This window comes from Nycticebus coucang, chromosome 12 (assembly GCF_027406575.1).
Source record: "Nycticebus coucang isolate mNycCou1 chromosome 12, mNycCou1.pri, whole genome shotgun sequence".
NCBI lineage: Eukaryota > Metazoa > Chordata > Mammalia > Primates > Lorisidae > Nycticebus > Nycticebus coucang.
In genome coordinates this window covers 13,052,589-13,071,682 of record NC_069791.1, presented here as the reverse complement: position 1 = coordinate 13,071,682, position 19,094 = coordinate 13,052,589, and the positions used below count along the sequence as shown (strand labels likewise).

The following is a 19,094-nucleotide window of genomic DNA, read 5'->3' as shown; positions in this document are numbered from 1 at the left end:
GAAAACTAAAATATCTATTCTGTGAGACCCTATGCTAGGTATTTTCTTTCTTTCTCTTCTTTATTTTTTTTTGAGACAGAGTCTTACTGTGTCACCCTCAGTAGAGTGCCGTGGCCTCACAGCTCACAACAACCTTAAAATCCTGGGCTCAAGCAATTCTCTTGTCTCGGCCTCCCAAGGAGCTGGGACTACAGGTTCCCACCACAGCGTCTGGCTATTTTCTTATTGCAGTTGTCGTTTAGCAGGCCTGGGCCGGGCTTGAACCCACCAGCCTTTGTGTATATGGCTGGTGCCATAACCACTGTGCTACAAGCGCTGAGCCTAGGGTTAACAACTTGACCACATTCACAGAATGGCTAAAAAGTAACAGCAGGACTTTAGCCCAAAATCTGTGCTGTCCCTGACCCCCAACTATACCCCAGTGCAACTGGCATAGAGACTGGTAATTAGTGGAGAACAAAACATTTATTGTAATGGGAGATGAGAGTGAGGTGAATGAGGCTGGGCTGGTGGGGGCCCTGGGAGGGGGTCCCAAGGGGCAGAGATCAGGGACGTCTCAGTAAAGAGGGGCAGGTCATGAATAGAGCTTCCACCCCCAGATGCGGGCTCTTGAGCCCAGCCAACCACTGTGCTAAAACGTGGAAACTGGGCATTGACAAAGTACAGAGGGATATGGGCAATTCGGCCTGTGGACCAGCACTATGGAGAGGGGGTAAAGAAAAGTAGTATCAGAGCCTGGGCCCCAAGAAGGCCACTTGGCAGAACCACACAGAAAGCAAGGCTCTTAGCTTCCCACCCCACCCCCTAAAATTCAGCAGCCTAGCATACTCACCACACTGAGCAGGGCCCCTTTGTTAAAGGAAGGATGGAAAGTGATGAGCTGGGCCTGGGCTCCTGGCTCCCCCTGGATAATGCCACTAGGAGAAGAAAAGGTGAGCAGGCAACTGGAAGCAGAAAAGAGGTGCACAAAGTAGGATGTGGACGTTCTGGGGGCTGCCGGGCACTTACCAGGGAAGAAGCTCAAACACAGGGCTGTTTCGAGTTCGAAAAAGGAGAATGACTGGTTTGCCACCCTGTACCCTTGGATTTCCTGTAAGAAATGGATCCAGATGGGGCCTTGGTATGTGTCACACTTTATGGGGGCAAGACATGATTGCAAGAGGGTCTTTACCTAACAATTGCAATCAGTGTAACCTGGCTTATTGTACCCTCAATGAATCCCCAACAATAAAAAAAAAAAAAAGAAATGGATCCAGAGATAGGAAAATATTCTGAAGGCAGAGTTGCAGGGCAGGAGCAGAGGACTATAGGCCAGGGCATGCACTTGACATAGGGAAGACTGATGTGGCCTGAGAAAGCCCTTCACCCTTGCCTCTTACCTTTCATGAGCACAGCTAGACGTTCCCCACTGGGGTCCCAGACCATGGAGTGGGCCTCTCCCCCAAGCCTATGGGTGAGGACAGGAGGTTAGGAGAGGTAAGTGTGGACCTTCCCACCTTCCTTTCACTGCTGCTCCCTCAACCTCTCAGCTCACCTCTCCTCACCACCTGGTGTCTGTATGGTTGTCTCAGACAGATCTGCCACAATTGTTGCTGACTTTGCACCTCCAACATAACCCTTTCCCTCACCTGTGAATAAAAGCAGACATTGTTACGTGTAGGAAATGAGCCTCTCACTGGTCCCTGCCAGCTCATCATAGGCATTAACACCCTTAAAGTCTCCTAAACTTCTATACGTTCCTTTATCCTTTAGAGCAGGATCTTACAGAAGGTTGCTGCCTCCTGACCATCCCTGATAGTGTGCATCCTGAAGTGTTACCCTAACTCACCACAACGTTCTGGGAATGACAAGGAATAAATCAGTGGCTCTCCCAAAACAGTGAACAGAAGTCGGTTTCCATCTGGGCTCCAGCAGCCAGTCTGAGGTCAAGGAGCAAAAAGCAGAAGGGAGGTCTATAGAGGAATGTAGGAGGGAAAGAAGTAGAGGTAGCCAGGCTTAGAGGACCAGGAGGAGCCCCTTGGAGTCACCTCCCCAGCTTCTGTGAATCATTTCCCTCTTACCTGACACCGCCCTGATAGGGTAGGCCATCTCTCACAAGTCCACATCTGGGCCTCCCAGACTCTGAGCCATAGAGAAGCAAATGACAGCTTAGGGTCTCTAGGTTCCAAAACTTGGACTTGCCTCCCTTGGGCAGAGATTCCAGGAGCCAAATGTCTTTCTCTAGGGCCTTGGGTTCCCTCTACCCTTCTCCCACTCACCGGAAGACAGCTGAAGGTGTGGTAGCTAGGACTTTGCTGCCATCTGGGGACCAGAGCAGGTTAGTAACCCCACCTCCTCGAAACCAGGGAAGGGGAACGCAGGTCTCTGTTGAGACATCCCACACCTACAAGAGTTTGAAGCAGGAAAGTGAGACAAAACACAAGCAGCCTATCATCTCACAGTGGGCTGCCCTCTCTAACACAGAACCAGAAGGGAGAGAAGGCAGCAAAAGGACTGTTTAACATGAAGTCACGCTGGTTCTGTTTTTAAAAGTGTAAAGGAGGCCTGGTAAGATGGCTGATGCCTGTAATCCTAGCACTTTGGGAAGCCAAGGTAGGAGGGTCACTTGAGTTTAGGGGTTTGAGACCAGCCTCAGTAAGACTGAGACCCCATCTCTATAAAATATAGAGGGAGTGGTGCTTGTGGCTCAAAGGAGTAGGGCGCCAGCCCCATATAGTGGAGGTGGTGGGTTCAAACCTGACCCCAGCCAAAAACTGCAAAAAAAAAAATAAATAAAGGGCGGCGCCTATGGCTCAAAGGAGTAGGGCACAGGCCCCATATACTGGAGGTGGTAGGTTCAAACCCAGCTCCAGGGGCGGCACCTGTGGCTCAGTCGGGAAGGCGCCGGCCCCATATACCGAGGGTGACGGGTTCAAACCCGGCCCCGGCCAAACTGCAACCAAAAAATAGCCGGGCGTTGTGGCGGGTGCCTGTAGTCCCAGCTACTCGGGAGGCTGAGGCAAGAGAATCGCTTAATCCCAGGAGTTGGAGGTTGCTGTGAGCTGTGTGAGGCCATGGCACTCTACCGAGGGCCATAAAGTGAGACTCTGTCTCAAAAAAAAAAAAAACAAACAAACCCAGCTCCAGTCCAAAACTGCACAAAAAAAAAAAAGAAAATTAGCTGACCATGGTAATGTGTGACTATAGTCCCAGCTATTCAGGAGGATAAGACAGGAGGAGTTCACTTGAGCCCAGAAGTTTGAGGCTGCAGTGAGCTGTGGTGATACCACTACACTCTAGCCAGAGTGACAGAGAAAGACTTTGTCTCAAAAAAATAAAGTCTAGGGCAGCACCTGTGGCTCAGTGAGTAGGGCGCCAGCCCCATATATCGAGAGTGGCAGGTTCAAACCCAGCCCCGGTCAAATTGCAACAAAAAAATAGCTGGGCATTGTGGCAGGCGCCTGTAGTCCCAGCTACTCGGGAGGCTGAGTCAAAAGAATCGCCTAACCCCAGGGGTTGGAGGTTGCTGTGAGTTGTGTGACACCGTGGCACTCTACTGAGGGTGATAAAGTGAAACTGTCTCTACAAAAAAAATAAACTCTAGGGCTCGGCATGATGGCTCATGCCTCTAATCCCAGCACTCTGGGAGGCCAAGGTGAGTGGATAACCTGAGCTCAGGAGTTTGAGACAAGCCAAGCAAGAGTGAGACTCTGTCTCTTAAAATATCTGGGCACTGTGGTGGGCGCTTATAGTCCCAGATACTCGGGGAGCTAAGGCATAAGGAAGCTTGAACCCAAGAGTTTGAGGTTGCCGTGAGCGGTGCAGTCATAGGATCTTAGAGAAGGTTGCTGCCTTCTTCCAAGAGCATCAAAATAAATAAAATTAAAAAATAAAATAAAATCTAGGGCAGCACCTGTGGCTCAGTGAGTAGGGCGCCGACCCCATATACAGAGGGTGGCAGGTTCAAACCCAGCCCCAGCCAAACTGCAACCAAAAACTAGCCGGGCGTTGTGGCAGGCGCCTATAGTCCCAGCTTCTTGGGAGGCTGAGGCAAGAGAATCACCTAAGCCCAAGAGCTGGAGGTTGCTGTGAGCCATGTGACGTCATGGCACTCTACTGAGGGCAGTAAAGTGAGACTCTGTCTCTACCAAAAAAAAAAAAAATCTAAAAGAAAAAAGCAACAGGCGGCGCCTGTGGCTCAGTGAGTAGGGCTCCAACCCCATATGCCGAGGGTGGCGGGTTCAAACCCAGCCCCGGCCAAACTATAACAAAAAAATAGCCGGGTGTTGTAGCGGGCGCCTACTGGGGAGGCTGAAGCAAGAGAATCACCTAAGCCCAGAAGCTGGAGGTTGCTGTGAGCTGTGATGCCATGACACTCTACCAAGGGCAATAAAGTGAGACTCTGCCTCTACAAAAAAAAAAAAAAAAGAAAGAAAAAAGCAACAACCATTAAGGGACACGTTTATATTTACAACTGTAGCAGAGAAATTTTTATTTTATTTTTATTTATTTATTTATTTATTTATTTATTTATTTATTTATTTAGAGACAGCCTTGGTAGAGTGCTGTGGCATCACAGCTCACAGCAACCTCAAACTCTTGGGCTTAAGCGATCCTCTTGCCTCAGCCTCCTGAGTAGCTGGGACTATAGACACCCACCACAACGCCCGGCTATGTTTTTGTTGTAGTTGTCATTGTTTAGCAGGCCAGGGCTGGGTTGGAACCCACCTGCCTTGGTGTACGTGGCTGGCGCCCTACCCACTGAGCTATGGGCACTGCCCAGCAGGGAAAATTCTGAGTCGACTGGATGGTAAAGCTCCTTCCCTAGATACAGCTGCACACCCTCCTTCCCCTACGTTTTTCCATCACTAGGCAGACATGTTTTCCTCAAGACTAAAAGGAGACTGAAGTGACTGACTCACCAGGATAGCAGCATCCACAGGCGAAGCTGACAGCAGCCGCCCCCCACTAGGGGCCCAGGCCAAGCTGGTGACGGGTGTGTGCCCAGGATGAGACAGCACTTGGGCACAGCCAGAAGAGGGTCTGCCAAGGGGAAACCGAGGGTGTGGAGTCAGAAAACAAGAAGAAGCCCCATGATTTTCTTTCCTTGCCTCTTCCTGCCTAAATTTTCCAATCCCAATGCCCCTGGAGCTCAAATCCAGGTTGGGGAAAAGAAATAAGGATTATGGAAGTTAAAGGGAATGGGAAGCCGGATGAGGTGGTTCATGCCTATAATCCTAACAATCTGGGAGGACAAGGAGGAAAGACCCATTTGAGTTCAGGAATTCCAGACTAGCCTGAGCAAAATCGAGACCCCATTTCTACTAAAAACAGAAAAATTAGCCGAGTCTTGTGGTGGTGCCTTAGTCTTAGCTGCTCGGGAGGCTGAGGCAAGAGGATCACTTGAGCCCAAAAGTTTGAGGTTGTTGTGAGGTAGGATAGTACTCTACTCAGGGTAAAGGAGTGACAATCTTTTTTTCTTTTTTTTTGAGATGGAGTTTTACTTTATCACCCTCGGTAGTGTGCCGTGGCATCACAGTTCACAGCAACCTCAAACTCGTAGGTTTAAACAATTCTCTCACCTCAGCCTCCCAAGTAACTGGGACTACAGGCACCTGCCACAATGCCTTTTTTATTGCAGTTGTCGTTGTTTTAGCTGGCCCAGGCTGGGTTCGAATCTGCCAGCCTTGGTATATGTGGCCAGTGCCCTACCCATTGAGCAACAAGTGCCACCAAAATTTTCTTTCTTTCTTTGTTTTTTGTTTTTTTTTTTTTGTGGTTTTTGGCCAGGGCTGGGTTTTGAACCCACCACCTCCAGTATATAGGACCAGCGCCCTACTCCTTGAGCCACAGGCATCGCCCTTTCTTTTTTTTTTTTTTTTTAAGAGAGAGTCTCAAGCTGTTGCCCTGGGTAGTGCCGTGGTGTCATAGCTTATAGCAACTTCTAACTCTAAGGCTCAAGTGATCCTCTTTCCTCAGTTTTTCTATTTTTAGTAGTCACACTTTTGCTCAGGCTGGTCTTAAACTCGTGAGCTCAAATAATCCATCCACCTCAAAGGGCTAAGACTTTGCCCTTTCTCACTTTTTTTTTTTTTTTGATAGTCTTACTATGTCACACTGGGTAGAGTGCTATGGCATCACAGCTCACAGCAACCTCAAACTCCTGGGCTTAAGCGATTCTCTTGCCTCATCCTCCTGCCACCATGTCCAGCTATTTTTTCTTTTTGCAGCAGTCATTGTTGTTTACCTAGTCCGGGCCGGGTTCAAACCCACCAGCCTCCGTGTACGTGGCTGGCACTGTAACCACTCTTTATTTTTTTCTTTAAAAAAAAAGGTTGTTTTGTTTTGTTTTGTTTTTTGTAGAGACAGAGTCTCACTGTATCTCCCTCGGTAGAGTGCCGTGGCCTCACACAGCTCACAGCAGCCTCCAAATCCTGGGCTTAGGCGATTCTCTTGCCTCAGCCTCCCAAGTAGCTGGGACTACAGGCGCCCGCCACAACGCCCGGCTATTTTTGTTGTTGTTATTGCAGTTATTGCAGTTTGGCAGGTTTGAACCCGCCACCCTCGATATATGGGGCCGGCACTCTACTCACTGAGCCACAGGCACGGCCCCCCCCAAATAAAATTTTTGTTTTTGTTTTTTTTAGACAGTCTCACTTTGTCGACCTTAAGGTAGAGTGCTAAAACTTTATAAAAAAGGTAGAGTGCCATAGCGTCACAGCTCACAGCAACCTCAAACTCCTGGGCTTATGCGATTCTCCTGCCTCAGCCTCCTGAGCAGCTGGGACCACAGGCGCCCGCCACAAAGCCTGGCTATTTTTTTTGTTGTTGTTGCAGTTTGGCCAGGGCTGGGTTTGAACCCGCCACCCTCGGCATATGGGGCCGGTGCCCTACTCACTGAGCCACAGGCGCCACCCAATTTTGAGATAGACATTTGGCCAGGCAGTGGTTCACACCTATAATCCTAGCACTGTGGGAGGCCAAAGCAGTGGATTGCCTGAGCTCACAGATTCAAGACCAGCCTGACCTAGTGCAAGACCACATCTCTAGGAGGCACCTGTGGCTCAGTGGGTAGGGTGCCAGCCCCATATACCAAGGGTGGTGGGTTCAAACGCGGCCACAGCCAAACTGCAACAAAAAATAGCCAGACGCTGTGGTTAGTACCTATAGTCCCAGCTACTCGGGAGGCTGAGGCAAAAGAATCGCCTAAACCCAAGAGTTGGAGGTTGCTGTGAGCTGTGACACTACTGCACTCTACTGAGTATGATAAAGTGAGACTCTGCCTCTAAAAAAAAAAAAAAAAAAAAGACCACGTCTCTAAAAAATAGCCGGGTGTTGTGGCGGGCACCTGTAGTCCCAGCTACTCGGGTCATTGAGACAAGAGAATCACTTGAACCCAAGAGTTTGAGGTTGCTGTGACCTGTGACACCAGAGCACTCTACTGAGGGGACAAAGTGAGACTCTGTCTCAAAAAAAAAAAACTTTATAAAAAAGGAAAAAAATAAATTAGAATGCTTTCCAAATTTTTCAATGATTTGTAATAGTTCAAATAAAATAGAGATTATCTATCATTTGACAATTTTTTTGTGGGGGGGGCAGGGGCTGGTTTTGAACCTGCCACCTCCAGCTTATGGGGATGGTGCCCTACTCCTTTGAGCCACAGGCACTGCCCTATATCCTTTGACAATTAGATGAACTCTTCTAAAACCATTATCAGCCTCTTTTTTTAGTGGTAGAGCCCACCCTTTTTGATTTTTCTAAATCCACTTTAGTAACTTATAACTTGCTAGAAAAGCAAACATTTCCTTTAGATTTTCAAATTTGTTGTCCTAAACCTGTTACTTAATATTCTTTTGTAATTGTTCTATTTCCTCCCATATCTGTGGCTATCTTTCCATCATAATCCTGAAAATAGTGTACTTTGTTTTTCTCTTTTTCCTTAATTAGGCTGTCCAAAAGGTTTTCTTCTTTTTTTTAAGTTTTTGTTTTTTGTTTTTTTTAAATAGAGTTTTACTTTGTCATCCTGAGTACAGTACTGTGGTGTCCTACCTCACAGCAAACTCATTTTTAGTGGTGGAGCCCACCCTTTTTTTTGAGACAGAGCCTTAAGCTGTCGCCCTGGGTGGAGTGCCATGGCATCACAGCTCACAGCAACCTCCAACTCCCGGGCTCAAGCGATTCTCCTGTCTCTGCCTCCCAAGTAGCTGGAACTACAGGCACCTATCACAACGCCCGGCTATTTTTTGGTTGTAGTTGTCATTGTTGTTTGACAGGCCTGGGCTGGATTCGAACCCGCCAGCTTAGGTGTATGTGGCTGGGCCTGAGCCGCTTGAGCCACAGGCGCCAAGCCGAGCCCACCCTTTTTGATTTCTATGATGCCAGGGCACTCTACCAAGGGTGACAAAGTGAGACTGTATCTCAATTAAAGAAAAAAAAAAAAAAAGAACCCTAGTGTTTTGTAGCTGCTACAACACTCAAGCCAAAAAACAACAAAAACCTGGGGCCAAGGTAAGAGAGGCTGCCAAGACTCACCGAGTAGACAAGGAGGTAGGGTCCAGGGTCCAGATGAGAATGCAGCTCTGGCAGGCCACAGCCAAGACAGAGGCACTGAGGGGCTTCCAGGCCAGAGCCGCCACATTTCGCTGCAGACGATGCTTTAGGCAGGGTACTATTGTGCTGAGGTGAAGGGGTAGGGGACTGAGTCAAAGCAGGGACACTAAAGCTCAGGGGACCACACAGCAGTTAAGAATGGAAATCCAGAGAAAAAAGCTGATCCATTCAGGGCCCAGGATTATTTATTATGGGACAGAGGAGAAGACAAAAGTTAGTCCAGCAAAAGAACATATCAGTTATGGAACTCCCCAGACCCCAGCTCTAGAAGTTCTGTGGACTGGGCTCAGGAACTGCAAGACTCCCTTGGGACCAGGGCTGGATAGGAAAGGGGACATTCCCAAGTCAGAGCCCAACTGGTATACCCACACACCTGTTGGCATTGTACACACGGATTGAGTCATCTAGCAGGGCTACTGCAAACTTGTTGGTGTGCGGGTGCCACGCAAAGACCCGCAAGCAGCAGCTAGACCTATGGCAGGACAGAACATGAGATATAAGAACCTGCCCCTCCCATATATCCCAACCCAGAGGCTCAGACTCCTGCCCCATGAAAAGATGGCTCTTTTCTACTTCCTTTTGGGGTGAGGGACAGGAAGAATAACAATGTCATGATGGGGCGTGCCCCTAGCTCAATGGTTAGGGTGCTGGCCACATGCTCCGGGGCTGGTGGGTTCAAACCCGGCGCAGGCCTGCTAAACTAAAAATAGCTGGGCGTGTGGCAGGCGCCAGTAGTCCCAGCTACTAGGGAGGCTGAAGCAAGAGAATCGCTTGAGCCCAAGAGTTTGAGGTTGCTGTGAGCTATGACACCATGGCACTCTACCAAGAGTGAAACTCTGTCTCAATTAAAAAAAAAAAAAAAAGGGCAGTGCCTGTGGCTCAGTGAGTAGGGCACCAGCCCCATATACCGATAGTGGCAGGTTCAAACCTGGCCCCAGCCAAACTGTAACAACATCAAAAAAGAATAGCAGGATGTTGTGGTGGGCACCTGTAGTCCCAGCTACTTGGGAGGCTGAGGCAAGAGAATCACCTAAGCCCAGGAACTGGAGGTTGCTGTGAGCTGTGATGCCACAGCACTCTACCGAGGGTAACAAAGTGAGACTCTGTCTCAAAAAAAAAATCTTGTGAGCAATCAGGACAAAGTAGAAACTCTGACTTTCTTTCAGGAAGTTTCAAGGTTTAGAACTTCCTTCCCACAAAGCCCCAGAGCTTATACACTCACCAATTTGTAACTTGGGCAAATTCAGCAATCAGATCTTCACTCTGGAGCTATAAGAACAAAGCTCATAGAGGACATACTTGGGACAAAAGGAGCTCACCCCCTCATGTACCCACAGAGGAAATGAACCACTCCCACCGTATGGAGTCATCACACCCAACCTTGAACTGAAGGGACCGAAAGTGGAGCAGGGGTAGGGAAGGAGGCCAGACTTACAGACAGATGGGGAAACAGGGAACCGTGGAGGGAAGAGGCCCATCGACAAAGTGCCAGGGCCCAGCTGGATGCCGTCTTCACCCACTCAAACACTGTGGGGTTGAGGAAGCAGCTCTGATTAAACCATTCACAGGGCTCTCACCCTCTTAGGTGAGAGAGAAACAAGGACAAGCACAGACCAGTCCTCTGCCCCGCAAGACAAAGCTGAGTTATTTGGGTAGGTAGAAGGGGAGAAGAAAAACAGAGCTAATAGGGAAGAGGCTTGGCCAAATAGGTATTGAGGGGAAGTTTAAGAAGAATATAGAAAGGGGAGGCACCTGTGGCTCAAAGGAGTAGGGCACTAGCCCCATATGCTCTAGAGGTGGCGGGTTCAAACCCAGCCCCGGCCAAAAAAAAAGAAGAATATAGAAGGGAAATACCAACCACTAGAGAAAACCAGAGGGAAACATACTCACCTTCTTCCTCTGAATTTGCAATTTCATTCAGCACCTCAAAAAGGCCCATATCTCGCCTGACAAGGACAGGAAGCTGTGAGTCAGATTACTCTAATCACCTGAGTGCCTCTAAGTTTCATTCATTCATTCAATTATATGTATTAAAAATATAGGCACACCCATATTTAATGAATCCCAATTATTTACCAGGGGCTTTATATGTTGTCCTTTCATTTACTTATCACACCGATCTTCTGAATGGCATTCTGCCCATTTACAAATGAGTCAACTACGGCTCAGAAATATTTGGGGGCTTTGTGAGCAGGTCGAGTCAGGGCTTCCTCTAAGACAATGAATGAAAAGTCATGGAAGGGGCTCAGTGCCTGTAGCTCAGTGAGGAGGGCACCAACCACATACATCGAGGCTGGTGGGTTCGAACCTGGCCCAGGCCTGCTAAACAACAATGACAAATGTAACAAGAAAAGAGCTGGACGTTGTGGCAGGTGCCTGTAACCCCAGCTACTTGGGAGACTCACTTGAGCCCAAGAGTTTGAGGTTGCTGTAAGCTGTGACACCATGGCAGTCTACCCACAGCGACATAGTGAGACTCTGTCTCAAAAAAATAATAAATAGGGAATGAGGTCAGCGCCTGTGGCTCAGTGAGTAGGGTGCCAGCACCAGGAACGAACTGGTTCCTGAGTTCGAACCCTGGCCAAAAAAAAACAAAAAAAATAGCCAGGCATTGTGGCAGATGCCTGTAGTCCCAGCTACTTGGAAGGCTGAGGCAAGAGAATCTCCTAAACCCAAGAGCTGGAGGTTGCTGTGAGCTATGACACCACAGCACTCTACCGAGGGCAATAAAGTGAGACTCTGTCTCTAAAGAAAAAATAAATAAAAAATAAGGAAGGAAGGAAGGGAGGGAAAAAGAGAGGGAAGGAGGGAGGGAGGGAAGGGAGGGAAGGGAGGAAGGGAGGAAGGAAATGGAAGAGTTTTAAGCAAAGGAATAAGCTAATCACATTAATAAGGTACAGTGGCTCATGCCTATAATCCCAGCACTTTGGAAGGTCAAGGCAAGAAGATCACTTATGGCCAGGAGTTCAAGGCCAGCCTAGGCAACAAAGTTAAGACCCTATCTCAAAATAAGAAATAAGAGAGAGGGCGGCACCTGTGGCTCAGTCGGTAGGGCGCCGGCCCCATATACCGAGGGTGGCGGGTTCAAACCCGGCCCCGGCCAAACTGCAACCAAAAAAAAAAAAAAAAAAATAGCCGGCGTTGTGGCGGGTGCCTGTAGTCCCAGCTGCTCGGGAGGCTGAGGCAGGAGAATCGCTTAAGCCCAGGAGTTGGAGGTTGCTGTGAGCTGTGTGAGGCCACGGCACTCTACCAAGGGCCATAAAGTGAGACTCTGTCTCTACAAAAAAAAAAAATAAGAGAGAATAAGAAAAAAAGAGAGAGAGAGGGAGGGAGTGAGGAATATCAGAGAATGATCAGTCTGGCTGTAGATTAGAGGGGATCAAGAATAGAAAGAAATCAGTTAAGAGGTTACTTCAGTAATCTAGAAAAAAGGTAAAAGTGGATTGAACCAATGGGGATGGAGAACAGCAGACAGATTTGGAACTTAGGAAATAACAAGAACAAGGTTTGAGGACCAAATTAGACATTAGTAAGGAAAAGAGTAGTATTAGTACCCACATCAAATTAACCCAGATTGTATCAGCTAATATGCTTACAATGTGCCAGACCTGCTAGATGCTTCACGGCATTTAAATAAGCCTTTATCACAACCCTACAAAAATAGATATTATTTTTGTTTGTTTGTTTTGAGACATAGTCTCAGTCACCCTGGGGTTGAGTGGTGTGGTATCACAGCCCACAGCAACCTCAAACTCTTAGGCTCAAGTGATCCTCTCAAGTAGCTGGGACTACAGGCACTCGCCACAATGCCCAGCTATTTTATTGTCACTCTTGTTCAGTCTGGTCTCGAATTCCTGAGCTCAAGCAATCTGCCCGCTCAGCCTCCCACAGTGCTAGATTATAGGCATGAGCCACTGAGCCCGGCCAAAATAGATATTTAGATGAGAAATATCTATTTCTCATCATTTTTAGATGAGAAAACAGAGCTGTGAAGAGGTTAATATGAACAAGGTGACCTAAGTAGAAAGTAGCAAAGTCAGAATTCAACCATCTGTCTACCCCCAGAGCCTACACTCAAACCACTTGGTCCTGAATGAGAAATATGCCCATTCCTTAAAATGAAAAACCCAGGGAAAAGCAGGGTCACAGAGGGAAATGAAGAAATTAGATTTGAACCTGCTCAATGTATAAAGTCTATGGAATATCCAAGCAGGAGTATTTCTCAAACAAGTGAACACCCAGATCTGGCACGTCAGTTGGAAAGGAAAGCCTCAGGAACAACCAACATTCAAGGAACATCAGGCAGAGGAGCCACCATAAAGGCTGAGAAACAGCAACCGGAGAGGCAAGCGGCAAGAAAGAGCTTTTCAGGGTGGTGCCTATGGATCAGTGGGCAAGGTGCCAGCCCCAGATTCCGAGGGTGGTGGGTTCAATCCCAGCCCTGGCCAGCTAAAACATCTGTGACAATTGCAACAACAACAACAAAAATAGCCAGGCGTTATGGGGGGCACCTGTAGTCCCAGCTACTTGTGAGGCTGAGGCAAGAGAATCACCTAAGCACAAGAGTTGGAGGTTGCTGTGAGCTGTGACATCAGGGCACTCTACCAAGGGTGACAAAATAAGATTCTTATCTCAAAAAAAAAGAGGGCGGTGCCTGTGGCTCAGTGAGTAGGGCGCCGGCCCCATACACTAAGGGTGGTGGGTTCAAACCCGGTCCCAGCCAAACTACAACAAAAAATAGCTGGGTGTTGTGGTGGGCACCTGTAGTCCCAGCTACTCGGGAGGCTGAGGCAAGAGAGCTGGAGGTTGCTGTAATGCCAATGCCACAGCACTCTGCCAAGGGCGACAAAGTGAGACTCTGTCTCTTAAAAGAAAAAAAAAAGAACTTGGGGTGGCGCCTGTGGCTCAGTCGGTAAGGCGCCGGCCCCATATACCCGAGGGTGGCGGGTTCAAACCCGGCCCCGGCCAAACTGCAACCAAAAAATAGCCGGGCGCTGTGGCGGGCACCTGTAGTCCCAGCTACTCGGGAGGCTGAGGCAAGAGAATCGCTTAAGCCCAGGAGTTGGAGGTTGCTGTGAGCTGTGTGAGGCCACGGCACTCTACTGAGGGCCATAAAGTGAGACTCTGTCTCTACAAAAAAAAAAAAAAAAGAACTTGGGCAGCACCTGTGATTCAGTGAGTAGGGCGCTGGCCCCATATACTGAGGGTGGCGGGTTCAAACTCGGCCCTGGCCAAACTGCAACAAAAAAATAGCCGGGTATTGTGGCGGCACCTGTAGTCCAGCTACTTGGCAGGCTGAGGCAAGAGAATTGCCTAAGCTCAGGAACTGGAGGTTGCTGTGAGCTGTGTGATGCCACAGCACTCTACCGAGGGTGGTAAAATGAGACTCAGTCTCTACAAAAAAAAAAAAAAAAAAAAACTTTTCAGTCAATGAACTGATGTTCAACTTCACTCACATAGAAACATGCAAATTAAACTGTACTGCAATACTAAGTATCAAAATTTGATAGTACATATGCTGGGAAACAGGCATTCTCATACTTTGCTGATGGTACCACATATATGAACAATTTCAACAGAAAACTATTTTGGAAACAACTCATAAAATTACAGATGAACATACCCTTCCAACCCAACAACCTACTTCCTACGAATTCATCTTACAGATGATAATGGTAATAACAACAACAACAAAAAATAGCTAATCCTTGAAGGGATTAATATGAGCCAGACATTGTTCTGTAATACTTTATGTACCTGTTAAGTCATTTAATCACTACAAACTTGTGAGACAGGTTCCATGTTACAGATAAAAAAACTGATGACAAAGTGATTAGTGCCCAAGAGGCCAGGCGAGGTGGCTCATACCTGTAATTCTAGCACTATAAGAGGCTGAGGCAGGTGGATTGTTTGAGCTTAGGAGTTCAAGACCAGCCTGAGCAAGAAACCATCTCTACTAAAAATAGAAAAATAGCTGAGTGTTGGGTGGCGCCTGTGGCTCAAAGGAGATGGGCGCTGGCCCCATATGCTGGAGGTGGCAGATTTAAACCCAGCTCCGGCCAAAAACTGAAAAAAAAAAAAAAAAAAAAAAGAAAAACAAAAAGAAAAAAAAAATAGCTGGGTGTTGTGGCAGGTGTCTATAGTCCCTGCTACTTGGGAGCATGAGGCAAGAAGGATCACTTGAGCCCACGAGTTTGAGGTTGCTGTGAGCTATGATGCCAGAGCACTCTAGCCTGGGGCAACAAAGTGAGATTGTGTCTCAAAATACAAACAAACAAAAAAAACCCAGTAAGGTAAGAAAGATGAAATGGAACTAATGGGGCGGTGCCTGTGGCTCAAGGAGTGGGGCGCCAGTCCCATATGCCGGAGGTGGCGGGTTCAAACCCAGCCTTGGCCAAAAATCACAAAAAAAAAATAAAAAAATAAAAAACAAAATTAAAAAAAAAAAAAGAAAAGAAATGGAACTAATGGTGCACAGCCTTGAGTTCCACATGAAGAACTGATAATCAGACAGGACTTACAGCTCCAGTGAAAAGAGAGCCTTAGCCGGGCGTTGTGGCACGCGCCTGTAGTCCCAGCTACTCGGGAGGCTGAGGCAAGAGAATCGCTTAAGCCCAGGAGTTGGAGGTTGCTGTGAGCTGTGTGAGGCCACAGCACTCTACCCAGGGCCATAAAGTGAGACCCTGTCTCTACAAAAAAATAAAAGAAAAGAGAGCCTGAGGGCAGTGCCTGTGGTCAGTGAGTAGGGCACCAGCCCCATATACCAAGGGTGGCAGGTTCCAATCTGGCCACAGCCAAACTGCAACAAAAAAATAGCTGGGCATTGTGGCAGGCACCTGTAGTCCCAGCTACTCAGGAGGCTGAGGCAAGAGAATTCCCTAAGCCCAAGAGGTGGAGGTTACTGTGAGCTGTGACACCACGACACTCTACTGAGGGCGACAAAGTGAGACCCTGTCTCTTAAAAAAAAAAAAGAAGGGTGGTGCCTGTGGCTCAAAGAGTAGGGTGCCGGCCCCATATGCCAGAAGTGGCGAGTTCAAACCTGGCCCCTGCCAAAAACTGCAAAAAATAAGAGAGAGAGAGAGTCTGAAAAAAACAGCCTTTTGAAGAGCAGCCCAAGGCAGAGGGGTGGTGACCTCATTTTCTCTAAGATCCGTACATGGCCCAGTAAATCCTTTGCCACTCCTCACCAAATGTTGATGCATCTCTTCCACACTTGCTCCCGATGATGGATGAAGGCAGTTCTTGTGCCATGGTCCAGCCTCCCAGAGGTCTTTAAGGGATCCTTGGTCAGGTGTAGGACGGGGAGATTGATCCACTACAACAAAGGTGTCAGGGGTGTGACAGTTGGTCAGTCTCTTCCCCAAATCCTTACTGAACTCCTGCCAACTCCAACCCATGGGTGGCCTAAGCATAAGAAATTCAGAGGCCTGGGCGGCACCTGTGGCTCAAGGAGTAGGGTGCCAGCCCCATATGCCAGAGGAGGTGGGTTCAAACCCAGCCCTGGCCAAAAACCGCAAAAAAAAAAAAAGAAATTCAGAGGCCTGTTTCCCATTTCCACAAATTTAACACTTGTAAGTATGGAAAACAAGTCTTAGCAGCCAGTTGCTGCCACTATTAAACAGTAAAACATTTTTAATAAGCACGCGACTCTTTCTTATATAGCAAACAATAAATATCAGTTTCCTTTCTTTTTCTTCCCAGGAAGACCACAAATAAAAAGTTCCAAGTTTGGCTGAGCCCAGGGGCTCACGCCTGTAATCCTAGAGCTCTTGGAAGCTGAGGCAGGTGGATTGCTTAAGCTCAGTATTTCAAGATCAGCCTGAGGAAAAGCGAGACCCCGTCTCTACTAAAAATAGAAAAACTGAGGCAAGAGGATCGGTTGAGCCCAAGAGTTGGAGGTTGCTGTGAGCTATGATGTCACAGCACTCTACCCAGGGTAACGGCTTGACTGTCTCAAAAAAAAAAAATTTCCAAGTTGTGCCTTCCCGGTTCTCCCAGATGCTGTCCACAACTTTCTAATATGCGTAATTCTCCTGCAGTCTCACACTCCCCAGATTCGCCCTCCATCTCTCCATCCTCTCTAGGCCCGCCTGAGAACTCCTCAGCATCCCTTATACTTCAACCCTGCTAGCCTCACGCCCTGGACAAGCAGTTTCCAGTTCACCAGATTCTGCGACGCGGCCCCTGCCACGAAGCCTCGGTTCCCCAATTCTCCCTGGCTACACCCCCACACCTGCAGGTCCCCTCCCTCCTCGCCCCGCTACCTGGCCCCGGAAGTCGGGAGGTGGGCTCTCGTAGCTATTGCCCGTCACCAGCTCGTTATTGTGCTCATACAGAGTGACTTGACCCCTTGGCGGTGGCGGAGGGAACAACCCCAAGGAGCACATCTTGATTGTCCCGAGGACGTCTAGAGTCGGCAAGCTCCTGGCGGGTGACAGCACAGACCCCACTGCGACTCTTAGTTCCCGGGAAAGATTCGTGTGCGAACGGAAAGCCCCACGTGACAGACGCCGACGTGAATCTAAACGGAAGTGAAGCGAAGAATAACAGGGAAGTAGGATGTGTACACAGCCCCAGGACAGACTTCCGCAGCTTCCTCGCGCGCCGCCTGGCGGCCGGAGGGGGAGAGGCGCGGACACGTCCGCCGGACCAACCCCGGGTTAAGGGCTGTCCGGAGAGGGTTGAGTGTGGTGGTCTGTATTTTGTTTTGTTTTCTTCTGCGAGACTACGGTTTTTATCAACTCCGAATTCCCCAACATCTCCCACTCACTCTCTCAGCTCTTGGAGAATCCAAAATAAGCCACATTCAGGGAAATACCTAATTAAACCAGGCCTGTGGATAGTCCAGAGGAAAATACAGTCTGTGTCACAGGCAGATGGCGGGGAAGCTGAGGAAAAACCTCTGGGAGCAGAAAAAGGCAGAGGAGAGACCTCAGAAGGACAGGTCGTGCACGCTGGAAGTCCACAGCGGTAAGCATCCTGGAAAGGGAGGTGGGAACAGTTGGAAATCATTAACATTTCCTGAGCACTTTTTACGATAAGCTCTTAGGTAATCTTTTAAACAACCTTATGAGGTGGGTACTGTTACATCACCATTAGAAAGGTGAGGCACAGAGAGGGTGGACCTAGATATACTGACACTCGTCATTCTGACTTAAGAAAAAAAGTGAGATTGATATTCTAATTCCAAAGTATGGAACTCGAATTGGAGCCTAAGGCAGAATGGGAGCCCCTCTTCTTGCAGAAGACTTTGGAAAGGTCATTGAATTTTTTTTTTGAGACAGAGTCTCAGTATGTCACCCTGGGTGGAGTGCTCTGGCGTCACAGCTCACAGCAACCTCAAACTCTTGGGCTTAAGCGATGTTATTGTCTCAGCCTCCCAAGTAGCTGGGACTACAGGCGCCCACCACAATGCCCGGCTATTTTTTGTTGCAGTTGTCATTGTTAGCTGGCCCAGGGCCGAGTTCAAACCCACCAGCCTTGGTGCATGTGGCTGACGCTGTAACCACTGTGCTAAGGGCACTGAGCCAGGTCATTGAATTATTTGAGTTTTGGTTTCCTCACTTGCAAAGTGTCCTCATTATTTTACATTTTCCATATAAAAATCATGGAAGTAAAGCTACTTTTTTTTTTTTTTTTGTGGTTTTTGGCCGGGGCTGGGTTTGAACCCGCCACCTCCGGCATATGGGACCGGCGCCCTACTCCTTGAGCCACAGGCGCTGCCCAGAAGTAAAGCTACTTAATAAATTTTTAAGTTCTAAACATGTGTCAAAGGTTGTTAACCATAATTCTGCTATTAGCTAGGTGACCTTGGTCATTGTTTCATTCGTTTAACAGTTTTTTTTCTTGTTTTAAGAAAAAGATTCTAGCTCTGTCAGCTCTGTTGCAGCCTCAAACTCGGCCTTAAGTGATCCTCCCAAGTAGCTAGGACTACAGGTACATATTACCATGCCAGGCTTATTTAAGGAAAAAAAAAAAAATTTTAAAACAGAGTCATTCTGTGGCCCTTGATAGCATGTCTTGAGGCATCATCATAACTCACAGCAACTTCAAACTCTTGGGCTGAAACAAACCTTTTGCCTATTGTCCCTAGTAGCTGGGACTACAGGCACCCACTACAACACCTGGGTATTTTTAGAGATGGGATCTCTCCCTTTGCTCAAGCTAGTCTTGAACTCCTAAACTCAAACAATCTACCTGCCTGGGCCACCATGCCCTGCTTAATTTTTAAAATTTTTTGTGGAAACAGTGTCACCTATGTTGACCTCAAACTCCTAGCCTCAAGAGATCCTACCCCCTGGGCCTCCCAAAGTGTTGAGATTACAGATTGGCCATTCATTTAACAAATGTTAATAAGAAATTGGAAGCACCATAAGGCAGTCCCACGTGCAAGAGTGGCCAGTATCCTTGAAGAATCTAGCGGGCATTCTAGTTCTAGCATTCTTGGATTCTGAGTCTGACCCTGTCCTTTTTTTTTTTTTTTTTTTTTTTTTTGTGATTTTTT

General features: G+C 48.0%; 1 protein-coding gene across 2 annotated transcripts; it reads right to left on the bottom strand.

Annotated features, from left to right (window-relative positions):
- Window positions 1-448: 448 nt before the first annotated feature.
- AAAS (aladin WD repeat nucleoporin) lies at window positions 449-17,698 on the bottom strand. Of its 2 annotated transcripts, none has more exons than XM_053554659.1 (16): window positions 16,855-17,698; window positions 15,778-15,905; window positions 10,480-10,535; window positions 10,025-10,116; window positions 9,812-9,858; window positions 8,963-9,061; window positions 8,512-8,655; window positions 4,902-5,022; window positions 2,259-2,383; window positions 2,061-2,121; window positions 1,829-1,919; window positions 1,535-1,628; window positions 1,380-1,447; window positions 1,009-1,090; window positions 833-917; window positions 449-699 (listed from the first exon to the last, which is right to left on the bottom strand). In XM_053554659.1, exons 1-16 carry the CDS (start codon window positions 16,975-16,977, stop codon window positions 466-468), a joined length of 1,650 nt encoding a protein of 549 aa, XP_053410634.1. In that variant the 5' UTR covers window positions 16,978-17,698; the 3' UTR covers window positions 449-465. The 2 variants fall into 2 exon arrangements, with proteins under 2 accessions (XP_053410634.1, XP_053410635.1); XM_053554660.1 differs by lacking the exon at window positions 16,855-17,698 and adding an exon at window positions 16,755-16,841.
- Window positions 17,699-19,094: the final 1,396 nt, after the last annotated feature.